The 12,337-nt window shown below is 37.2% G+C and overlaps 1 protein-coding gene across 1 annotated transcript; it reads left to right on the top strand.

The window, feature by feature from the left end:
* Nucleotides 1–350: 350 nt before the first annotated feature.
* On the top strand, nucleotides 351–6,206 carry LOC132281459 (LRR receptor-like serine/threonine-protein kinase EFR). Its single transcript, XM_059783159.1, has 3 exons — nucleotides 351–472; nucleotides 3,251–5,529; nucleotides 5,839–6,206. The coding sequence occupies exons 1-3, from the start codon at nucleotides 351–353 to the stop codon at nucleotides 6,204–6,206; spliced, it is 2,769 nt and encodes a 922-aa protein (XP_059639142.1).
* The last annotated feature ends 6,131 nt before the right edge of the window (nucleotides 6,207–12,337 follow it).

Below are 12,337 nucleotides of genomic sequence, written 5' to 3'. Positions count from 1 at the left end.
ATGCATGAGTTTTCGAAAAAGGAAGATACTTCGATCAGTTCCTTGGCAGGAAATCTTCTGGCGCGGTGCCCCCTTTTGCATGGATATAATAGACGTCTAACTTCTGGGATGGGAATAGAAAAGGCAATTCAAATGCCCTGGCTTGATCAATTACGGGAGTTTATTAGGCATCAAAATGCAAATCTTATCTTAATGTAGGTCAGGCGGATAATTGAACCGGCACAACTAAGAGGTTAGGACCACCGGATGGACTGAGAGGCGGAAAATGGAATGCATAAATATGAGCCTCTAAATATACGCCCGATTGGATCTAATCGAAAACGAAAAGCCTACTAGAATGCGACACGGTGATGGGATTCTTCCTCCTCTACCTCTGTGGCGGCTGTGCCCGCTCCTACCTGTTGCTGGGTAAACAAGGGTGGTTATGGGTCAACGAGGTTCCGGTGCCCACTTCCGGTGGTGGAGCTCTAATGTATTTTGATTTTTTTTTTTTTTTGGATCTCACTCATATTATAATAACATTTTAGGTAAAAAGTGGAGTGAAAAGTGAAAAGACTAAGATAATATTTTGAATTTTAATGTTCATTGTTTGAGATAAAACTTCATCGGTCCTTCATCTGAAATCCAATCGAGTTTCTTTAATTATAAAGATCGAAGAAAGCTCATCATGATCGTATTAAGGGCAAAACTTGCGAAATCCTTGACCCAAGAAAATTATTTATTTCTCAAAATTAATCAAATTGTAATTTGTTTTACATTTTCACTTCGAGAATTTCAGACACGAAATTTGTGCGTATGCTATATTCATCTAATTCCTTGTAATGAAATACAAATTTAAGAAACTCGGGGGTATTGGCCAGGGAGGGCTATTGAACTCAGCTATAAATGGTAAGATTGAGAGATAAAAACAGATATAATTATTTGTATATAAAGTAAAATTTGTAAAATATCACCAGTTAATATAAACAAAATGACCATCATCTAACTCTATTACCATTCTGGCTACAATTTGATTTTTGGCAGGGTAAAAAATTTACGGCTATTATATATTTTCGTTCTTCATTTTTTTAACTTTAATTTCTTTTGCTATTGCCAATTTTTTTGGATAAATTTTTTAGTTGATTTAATACTATTAGTTTTTTATTTTGATATATTTTTCCTCAATTCCTTTTTTGTAGTTAATTTCATTATTATAAATTTTGTAGTTATTTAATTTAAACTTGAAAAGAGTATTTAGAGTTTAGTAAATAAGATGTCCAACTCCATTACAAAGAGTACATACTTAAATATATATATATATTTTCCTAAATTTACCCCCTCTTTTTAACCAGCCACTTTATTTTTCCTTGGACAATGTTTATTGCTTAATTTTTGACTTTATAAGTTAGTACGGTTTAAATCTAGACCTTATAACAACGTATAATGTAATGACTAAATTAAAATTCTATAAACATATGATGAGCATTTTGCTAGTAGATAATTTGCAAGTAATAATTGGTAATAATTCCATTGATTGTTTTATGCCTCTCCTCTTATATGTGAGCGATCGAGGGTGTGTTTTTTGATATTCAAATTCTTTTGTTTAACTTCATTATTATTTCAATTCATCTAATATTTTATTTAATTCCTATTTTAAGGCGTCAAATCAGTATTCTTAAACATATCTTTAACCGAATCTTAATATCCAATTTTCTTTGTCTATAAGCTACAACTAGACCTAACTAATATATATATATATACACACACACACACACAATTGTTCACTTGTTCCCTAGTGTGTAGGAAAATGTATGCACACCTCAAATATTAACCATTATATATATATTTAATTTCAAAATGCTGATTTAGAACTATAATATTATTTTAAGATATTTTATTACTGCCGACTCTTAATATTTAATTTCTTTTGTTTATAAACTAAATGTAAATTAACAGTTGTCTAGTGGTACTCCATAAAGTAGAGAAGAGCGGATGTTAAATTTTTAAGGAAGAGAGTGTTTCAAATTTACGATGTATAAGATAAATATAGTCATATATTGAGTAATCATCTATGAAGTGTCGTGGAGGCACAAAAGCGTGCCACGAAACTCTGAAAGAAGGTCAATAGTAAAACGGCCGTAATATATTTGAAAATTACCAAAAGCTAACATTCGACGCTGTAATATATTTGAAAATCAGATGTGTTTTTTAAGCTGAAAAAAAAAAAAAAAAAAAAAAAAAAAAAAAAAAAACTAGAAAGAGAGAGTCAATGATAGCTCACCCCAAGAATCTTCCGCCCGCCCCAAATCAACATTCTAACCATAGGAGAAAGTCAACCCCATTGGACAGACGTGAAGCACATTGACCAATTTCTGAACTCCTTTCTCTGATATATATATATATTCTATGAAAAACTGCAGTCCTACTTGCTTTTGTTATATGAACAAGAAGAAATTAACAAAGCTACTCGTGCCTTTTGATGACAATACAAAGTCTTTTTAAAATTAGTAGTTTAATTTGTATATTTTATTGCTATGTTTTCTTTAGTTCTGATTTACAAAGCCTACATGTGGATTAAACATATAGAGTCAGTGGCAATGGACGGCATGAAAGCAAATACAGTGTTTTCTTGACTTTCTGCAAAGCTTGCCCAGTCAAATAAATGGAGGTTGGTGTATATATAAATTTGGCTATGATTTACACCTAAAAGCTCATCACCTTTCACCTTTATTTTCCATAATAATTTATCCCATGAATCTTCAGCAGCTATACTACAACTGCACCAAGTATTATTTTCTGTTCACATAGGTTACCATATAGCAAGCTTGAACCATCCTCGAGGCTTCCTGAAGCACAAAGAAATGGTTTTAAGGCTATTATTATTAAGTTCATCTTCCCTCCTTTTTTACATCATTTTTCATGCAAGCTTCATTTTACTTGCCTCAAATACCACTTTTGCATTCGCAAATGAGACAGACAAGCAAGCCTTGCTAGCCATCAAAGATCAAATTGTTGAAGACCCATTCCAGGTCTTAAGCTCATGGAATGATTCTATCCACTTTTGTCATTGGAAAGGAGTCACATGTAGTCGTCGGCATCAGAGGGTGACCGTCCTAAACTTGTCATCCTTAAAATTAGTTGGTTCCTTGTCTACTCACATAGGAAACCTTACCTTTCTTAGAGAGATCAGTCTTGAGAACAACTACTTGCATGGCACTATCCCACAAGAAATTGGTCGATTGTTTCGCCTACAACATCTTTTGCTTTATAGCAACTCCTTCCAAGGTGAGTTCCCTACCAATTTGACTTATTGTTCAGACATCAGAGACATCAATATATCTTCAAACAATCTTGTAGGAAGAATTCCTATCGAACTAGGATCATTTACTAATCTTTTACAATTTGATCTTTCTAAAAATCTTTTCATTGGCAATATACCACCTTCACTGGGTAATCTCTCCTCTCTTCGCTCCCTTCATCTCGACTCTAACAATCTAGAGGGAAGCATTCCTTTTGAACTTGGAAAGCTTTCCAACATAGACTTTTTTCAATTGAGTTCCAACAATTTGTCTGGAATGGTTCCTACCCGACTTTACAATATCTCATCCATCTATGCCTTTGTTGTAGCTGACAACCAGTTAAGCGGAACACTCCCCCAGGAACTGGGATTGACCCTTCCAAGACTACAGCAATTCTTAATTAGTGTTAACCAATTCTATGGGCCTATCCCACCATCATTGGCTAACGCTTCAGCACTTGCTGATTTTGATATTGGTATTAATTTTTTCAGTGGGTCTGTACCAATGAATTTGGGTAGCCTTCCATATCTGGAATGGCTAAATATTAACAGTAACCACCTCGGAACTAAAAAAGCCAATGACTTGAGCTTCCTTAATTCATTAACCAACTGTACAAATCTAGGATTTATAAATTTAGGTGGGAATTACTTTGGGGGTGTATTGCCCAATTCAATTGCAAATCTATCCACCACAGCACTGTTGATAAGTCAAAACTGCATATCTGGAAGCATACCGCTAGGAATTGAGAACCTCGTCAACTTAAAGCTTTTAACCTTAGATCGGAATATGCTCACAGGCAATATTCCTGAATCAATTGGGAAACTTTTTGAGTTGGAACAACTCTTCCTTTCTGTAAATAACATCTCAGGAAAAATTCCATCATCTATTGGCAACATGTCTCGATTGAGTATTCTTGGTTTAGGAGGAAATCAGCTAGCGGGAAGCATACCTGGATCTTTGGGTAATTGTACAAAGCTACAAGAATTGGATCTTCAAGTTAATCACCTCACTGGTGCAATACCCGAGCAAGTTATTGGACTTTCTTCCCTCACTATTGGTCTCTTCTTAAATCAAAACTATCTAACAGGTGCACTTCCATCACAAGTGGGCAATTTGAAGAATCTCGGGAAATTGTATATTTCAGAAAACACACTTTCCGGAGAAATCCCAAGCACTCTTGGCGATTGCCTAGTGTTAGAAGTCCTGCATATGGACGGTAACCTTTTCAAAGGTACTATTCCATCATCTTTTCAGCAATTAAAAGGAATTCAAGAACTCAAGCTTTCTCATAATAGTTTGTTTGGACGGATTCCAAGCTTTCTAGGCGAGTTACGATTGATTGAATATTTAGACCTTTCTTATAATAAGTTTGAGGGTGAAGTTCCAAATGAAGGAGTGTTCCTGAATGTTAGTGCATTTTCCGTTGTGGGAAATGACCAACTTTGTGGAGGAAATAAGGAATTGCAACTGCCTGCATGTCCCACACAAAGGGCGAGAAGGCTCTTTGCACATAAAATGATAATTCTTGTGACAAGTACCACTCTTTCTACAGTTTTGTTGATAGCAAGTGTTTCTGCTGTTTTTTATTTGATCAAAAGGTCAAAAAAAAAATCTTCAATAGATGGTGCATTGGGAAATCAGTACCCAACGCTCTCCTATGCGGAACTTGAACAAGCTACCAATGGATTCTCTTCAGCCAACTTGATTGGTTCGGGGAGTTATGGTTCTGTTTATAAAGGAATTCTCGACTATGGTGAACAAATTGTTGCTGTGAAGGTTTTCAACCTTCAACAACTTGGAGCCAACAAGAGCTTCTTCACTGAATGTGAAGCTTTGAGGAACATTCGCCACCGCAATCTGGTCAAGATCATCCCATCTTGCTCAAGCATGGACTTAAAAGGAAATGATTTCAAGGCTTTGATCTTTGAGTTCATGCCAAATGGGACTTTGGAGAGTTGGTTACACCCAAATCAATCTGTGCAGCAGGATCCAAAGAGCTTGGATTTAATACAAAGGCTAAACATTGCAATTGATGTGGCATCTGCATTGGATTATCTTCACCATCAGTGTGACACAACAATCATTCATTGCGATCTAAAGCCAAGTAATGTTCTTCTTGACAATGAGCTTTGCGCTCGTGTGGGTGATTTTGGTATATCAAGGTTTCTTGGAGGCACCAAAGGTAAACCCGATCGTTCAAAATCTAGTTCTTCAATTGGGATTAGAGGAACTATTGGTTATGTCGCACCAGGTAATTTTTGTCACATAATTATTGCATAATTACATACACCTCCTTTTGGTACATACTCTCTAATTTAGTTTCTTCAAGGAATTATATAGTTTGGGACTAAGGTGCACCTTAATACTTGGTAAATGAAACTTTCTTAGATTCTATTTTGAACCACATCTTGGTTATTTCCCAGATGACTCTATTTTGCTTAACCAGGTTGGGCATATTGTAATTGCAGAATTTCACATTTGTGCAGTAGTGTCGAGGAAGTACTTCAGAAATGTTGAAGGACATTACTAATTTAGGCAATATGTTATTTATTTTTTGTAGAATATGGTATGGGTGTGGAGGTTTCAAAAGAAGGTGATGTGTACAGCTATGGAATCCTCTTACTGGAGATGTTTACCGGAAGAAAGCCCACAGACAGCATGTTTACTGAAAATTTTAGCCTTTATAACTATGCAAAGATGTCGCTTCCTGATAGAGTGATAGAGATTGCCAGTTCTCTATTCTTGCTGGAAGTGGAGGATGCTCAAAGGGCCAGCCAACATAACATTGGTAGAATAAAAGAGAGCTGGTTGTCGGTCCTTAGGATTGGAGTGATATGTTCATCTGAACTGTTGAGAGAACGGATGGATATTAGAGATGTTCTCATGGAACTCCACCAAATTAGAAACACACTTTTGAGAAGAAGCTGATGTCATGTGATAGAAACTTCCGGTGGTTGTGACTGTTTAAAGTATTTGTTTTGTTGTATTTTATTTTTTTACTTTTGTGTGTGTTGGTTGTTGTCCTTGTTGTCGTCTGAGGTTCTGTCTTAGGACTGGCATACTTAGCATATTTGAAAGTATAATAAAGTTACTGAGTGTAGCGACCCTAAACTGAAACCATTTACACAAAAATTTCGGCATGACCTCCCCTAAAAATGGTCCTTCAACAACCTGTCCCAACACACAAAACAAATAATATACTCCAGCATCCCATTCATCCGTTCATTATATCTCAAGATAGTTCCTCTCATGGTGGAACATCCACACACTAATTAATCCAAATTATCATGATTACAGTCCCAAAATACATTATTTGAAATTCATCGTCATGATCCAAAGTACATTTCCTTAGTTAACAAAATAGGTACACTTTGCTAGAACTCAAAGTTTTACAAAAATAGAGAGTATACAAAAGTGTAGTCTAGTACAAAAGTAACAAAATGTTTCTCTAGCAACATTCATGGTTGAGGTGGGTTGTCATCCACCGGTTCTTTTTTAAGGCCTGAAAAAAAAATATATATGATAGGGTGAGCGTAAAGCTCAGTAGGTGACACTTAAGACATAATTCTTGTGTCCTAGTGAATTCAAACAAAGCATAGGCCAATAGGAAATGGGGGTCATGCAACGTAGGGAATCAATACAACATACTAGTCAACTCCAAACACAATCAATGCAATGCAATGAAGTGCAATACATGCTAATGCCACTCCCTATTTTCTTTCTCAAAACCATCACTTTCCAAATGTTAACGTAACCCCCTTTGGTAACTCCGCTGCGACGAGAGAAGGATTGGCTACCGTCCCTAGGCCTTTGGTGACTCCGCAGCGCCGTCGAGGGACCCGAATAGCTCAACCACGCTAGGGTACTCTCCCTAGTTCCCTCTAGGCTACATTAACCTCCGGCCCGTTGGTAACTCCTCAGCGACCGGGTTTGTCAAAACCATTTCACAAAAACTATCATCTCCCAAATCCCCCATTTTCATTTCAAGACCAATTCTTCCCTTTTCATGCATCCCAATGACATGTGCATGAATGTATAAATGATTAACATATTATGATAAAGGGAAAATTTGGCACAATCTAAATAAACATGCTCTCATACATTATTTCTAGCATTTTAACACAAAGTAGACATAAAAATTCAACATTTTAACATTTAGAAACTTTCCAATACATCATCACTACACATTTAGGCATTTATCATGTTCAACATCCTCAATTAAATTATCAACACATTTAACACAACAAGGTCATCATCTAAACATGTTATTCACATGATACAAGTTATAATCAAAGTAATGAAATTCTCTAGACATAATTTATACATTATGGAAGCAAGTATTTTCTCAAATTAAGCATATTATCACACAATAGGGTCATAATTCACAATAGAACAAGAAAGGAGTGGATTAAGATACCCCTACCTCAAAATTGCACCAAAACCCTAGAAAATGGGTCTCAAATTCGAACTACAAGGAGAGCTCAAAGCTGGAAATTGTTGGTACTAGTACGTAGAGCTTGTCGCACTCGTCGTTTTGCCTTAAATGGCACCTTATTCCGACAAACAATGAGTGAGATACCTTTATTCAAAGGTTGGTCTCTAAAAGAAATGGAAAATGAAGAAAATTAGAGAGCAGAGAGAGTTCAGCGGGGAGAGAGAAAGAAAATGAAAGAAAAAAAAGAGTTTAGGCTATTATTTTGAGTTAGTGGTGGGCTCCACTTGAAATTCTTTTCTTTTCACTTTATCTTTATTCCATTGTCTACACCACACACATAAAATTACACCATAATTTAAATGTTACACTCCCATGAAAATTAAGATGCACAGATTACACTTGGACCCAACAACAATCCCGTCGATAAGTGAAAAGACGAAAATACCCTTATGGTAACAAAATTTCAAAAAATTCAAACATCCTAAAATTTGAAAACTTCACAATCTACCCTCGTTAAAGAGATTTCGTCCTCGAAATCTACCCTCCTTAAAGAAGAAAGCACAACAGCCACACACTCTCCCAGGACACCTTACAAAACTCCGAGACTATGAATCCACCGACATTATTGCCTTTGATACCGGATGTCAATAGACAATCACGCTCTGCCGCCAGAAAACCCAATGATCACCACCCTATTAGAGCACTCATCACTCACAACATTAATCACCAAACCTACTGAATTCTATACTTGACTTAAAACCAATATTGGTCCTTTCTATACTGTTACACAAGGCTCGAAAGAAAAATGGTCACAAGACCCCCGATAATGACAACATTCTATCTCCGTTCACTCTTTTTAAAGGACAAACCAGGCCCCAATGAGGATCAGACTTAACCTCAGATCAACACATCTCTGCTAAACCAACACTTGTTATCAATCATACGACTATACAACTACATCATCATACAATGACCACCAACCACACTAATCAATAATTATCATACTGATCAACCTTAAGATAACTAAATGATGAATCTCGCAATAATCATATAATCATGAGTCACCAAAACAATAAAATGCATCACCCTGCATTTGAACACAGATCCTCAAAACAAGATTCTCAAAAATCAATGATTGTACCACTAACCTGCTATCAAACACCCAATACCATTTAACACCTCTCAGCACTTAAGATAAATCGTGAAAGTCCACATTGTTGCCATACTCTCATTATCACCAACAAGTCAGAGTAATCATTGACCTTTGACCCAACATCGTGTCAAAGAAGGATTGATTTAGGAGAAATGGTTGGCCAGGCCATTCTCATCATCGATCCGACCTCAACACAGATATCATTCCTATCCTCAGGTCTAAACCTCAAACACAACCCTATACAATCCACAAAACAACCACGAAACCCACTCTCTAATCAATCTGTCACTCTACATAACCTCGACAACAATATAATCACATACTAACTCTAAAAACTCTAATCATGCCTCAATTATAACAAGCCAAAGTAACACATCGCCAATATCCCAATCATCAATCAACCTAAAAGTCTTTCAGTCACCTCATATCGTTCACAACACGTAATCAACTTCATAACCTTATTCGATTCGATTCTGACCTCGTCAAAACACCCAATACAATCATTTCGTGCTGAAATCCTCAAGACAAAGTCAACCATTCACATTATTCCTAAATGAAATCCCTTAATCATTCACTAGCTGTATAACGCCCAAGCAATACTAATATTTATCTTCAAGACACTACTAGAATCAATCCCTTCTGAAAACATTCAAGTACACGAGTCATGCCACATCATTTAATTATCCTCAATTGTAATTCATGACACGTTCTCTAGTCATCGCCAATAGTACCAATCATCAGAAACATAATCCTCATTCGGCAATTTGTGCCTCACATCCTACCAATTAAACCATTCTCAAAACAAAGATTGCAAAACTAAAGGCTATACCTCCCTCCGGGGAAGTAAATCGACCCTTTCAATCAAAACCTCAATCAATGACCTTCAATGAAGCAACACCCGCTCACAAATCCGTCCACCCACAAACGTACACGACCTCTAGACAGAGACAAAACTCATAACAACTAACGTCCTAGTCAAGACTAAAACAAAGGAAAAGGGCTAGTGAGCCCCGAGCTCACAAGAGACTACCACTCGCACCTAAATGCACCTGATATCCTGTCACACTCTATTCATCAATCATCCAACCATGGACATCCAATCTCACTTAAGATGAAACGAACTCCTTATATACAAGGAGAAGGACCAACTAAGAAGCATATACAGAACTACGACCGCAACTCTAGGCGACCTTGCCACAAACAAACCGTCATACACAGTCAACATAGAAACCTTGCATACGCTACCCCACAACACCTATACATGCCAAAACCAACCAGATAAGAGCACCAACGCTCACGTCACACAAACACAAGGAACAAGACTCGTGACGTCAGTCACATCAACCCATGACTCGTTAAAGAAAAAAAGTGCTTATCTAGCAACACCACTCTCACTAGCTCAAAAGACTAAACTGTCCCCAATCACCTCAACTGACACATAACCCTAATCACCTATCTAACAACACACTACAACTAACTCACAATCCTTAATCCGTCCCCGGATCTTACCTGAAACCATCATGCTCATCAGCACTAAACATCATACCATGACATCCTAACATCTCCACTGTCACTTATTCCAACACCCGTTCAAACCTATCAATCCACCAGACCACTAAGCCACCACTAAACGACTTTTCCTCAAACATCCTCAAGACAATACCATTATAACTACAGAACAACCATTGCTCTTGATACTCCTCATAACGATCGCTATATATGTCACTAAAAAGAATCTCCATACGGCAGTGCCATGCCACTAGATCCTCAAAAAAGAATGAGCATAAAAATCCAAAATGCTCGACACCCAACTGTCTCCTTAAAACCGTCAACAATGCAATTAATCACCATTTTCTCCTTGAGTGTTATAGTCACCCCCAAAACTGATTTACTCTTCAATACAAGAATCTCAAGTATTAATACCTCCATGATCATTCTTCCCAAAATAACTTCATAAATCTGATCCTTTATAAATAACAAACCTCCACTACCATTTGCTCCTTCAAAAGTGACATTAACCCGTTATGAAAACACACTTCACTTATGCTACCCGACACCATAGTCAGTACTCCGCAATCAAGAAAATTAAAAATCTTACGCGGCAATGCTACATGAACAACTCCTAAAAGGGACAACAAACACTACGCCAAATGGTCAAGCACACAAGCTATACTCTACGTCAACTACAAAACAGTGGTCTCTCATTGGGATTAAACTAGACACTCAAGTCATACCTACAACTGACCTATCCACTCAAACAAAAGGGTACACAACTCGTACACCCCCAACACTACCATTTTCTAACCAACCACCGTGAATACCAACCAACACAATGGAATGTCCACATCGATTTCACCTAATTTGTGTGCCCGTAGCTCGCTCAGTGTGGTAGCCTTCTGGTGCCACCTGCACACGCTCACACACACCTGCCCACAAAGCTACAAAACAAATAAATTAAATAGAACAAGCCACCGAACCTAAGAGGTCACTCCTCATCCTAGCTCAACATAATCTTTGACCAACACTCTATGGTCACCAAACCACTTCACACTAAACTTTTGTCTTCCCCACTGGAAATCAAAATATAAGGTACAACCTACTCATCCCGTCGCCAACTTGAGATCAACCTCAACTTTACTCCCAAAACGAAAATCTAAGAGATAAACTCTCAACCTTAAATATCAATGAACTCCAGATTAAAATCTCAATACCAACCTTGCTTAACTTGTACGACACTAGAATCTCACAAGTCATACTCTGCAAACCACCTCACGTCCTACGATCAAACTCTTCCATCGTTACTAGTCCCCAGGGAAAAGATTTCCAAGGGAACAACGCATCTAAATCAAGCTGGACTCAAAAGATCGCTCTCTTCACATCACTCCTGCCCACAACACTGATACCTTTCCTAGCCATCGGTGACAACTCGTGAAACTACTTCAACATGAAAGTGCGCCTGCTAAACAATCACACACTAAGAATATAACACCTATTCATGGATCAATTAAGTTAATGCTACCCAAATATAACACATAAGCATGTAACAATTAAGCATGTTCTCAGAACTGTAAACATGTAAGCATGTAATTTACGTAAACAAAGAAACATTTAAGCAAGTAAACAAGTAGGCATGCCTCTTAAAACAGTGAACACATAAATACAAGTACACATTTATTACACGTCAACTTTCTACTCTGTCTAGGTAAGCCACTACCCGTCGTCCTATGGTTTTCGAACCATCGCTCTGATACCATTTCTGTAACGACCCTAGACTGAAACCATTTACACAAAAATTTCGGCATGACTTCCCCTAAAAATGGTCCTTCAACAACCTGTCCCAACATACAAAACAAATAATATACTCCAACATCCCATTCATCCGTTCATTATATCTCAAGATAGTTCCTCTCATGGTGGAACATCCACACACTAATTAATCCAAATTATCATGATTACAGTCCCAAAATACAT

Source organism: Cornus florida, unplaced genomic scaffold (genome assembly GCF_030987335.1).
Source record: "Cornus florida cultivar Cherokee Brave unplaced genomic scaffold, ASM3098733v1 CherokeeBrave_3.0.0_Hap2_Chr11, whole genome shotgun sequence".
In the NCBI taxonomy this organism is placed as follows: domain Eukaryota; kingdom Viridiplantae; phylum Streptophyta; class Magnoliopsida; order Cornales; family Cornaceae; genus Cornus; species Cornus florida.
The sequence above is the reverse complement of the archived record's forward strand: the minus strand, read 5'-3'. Positions and strand labels throughout refer to the sequence as shown.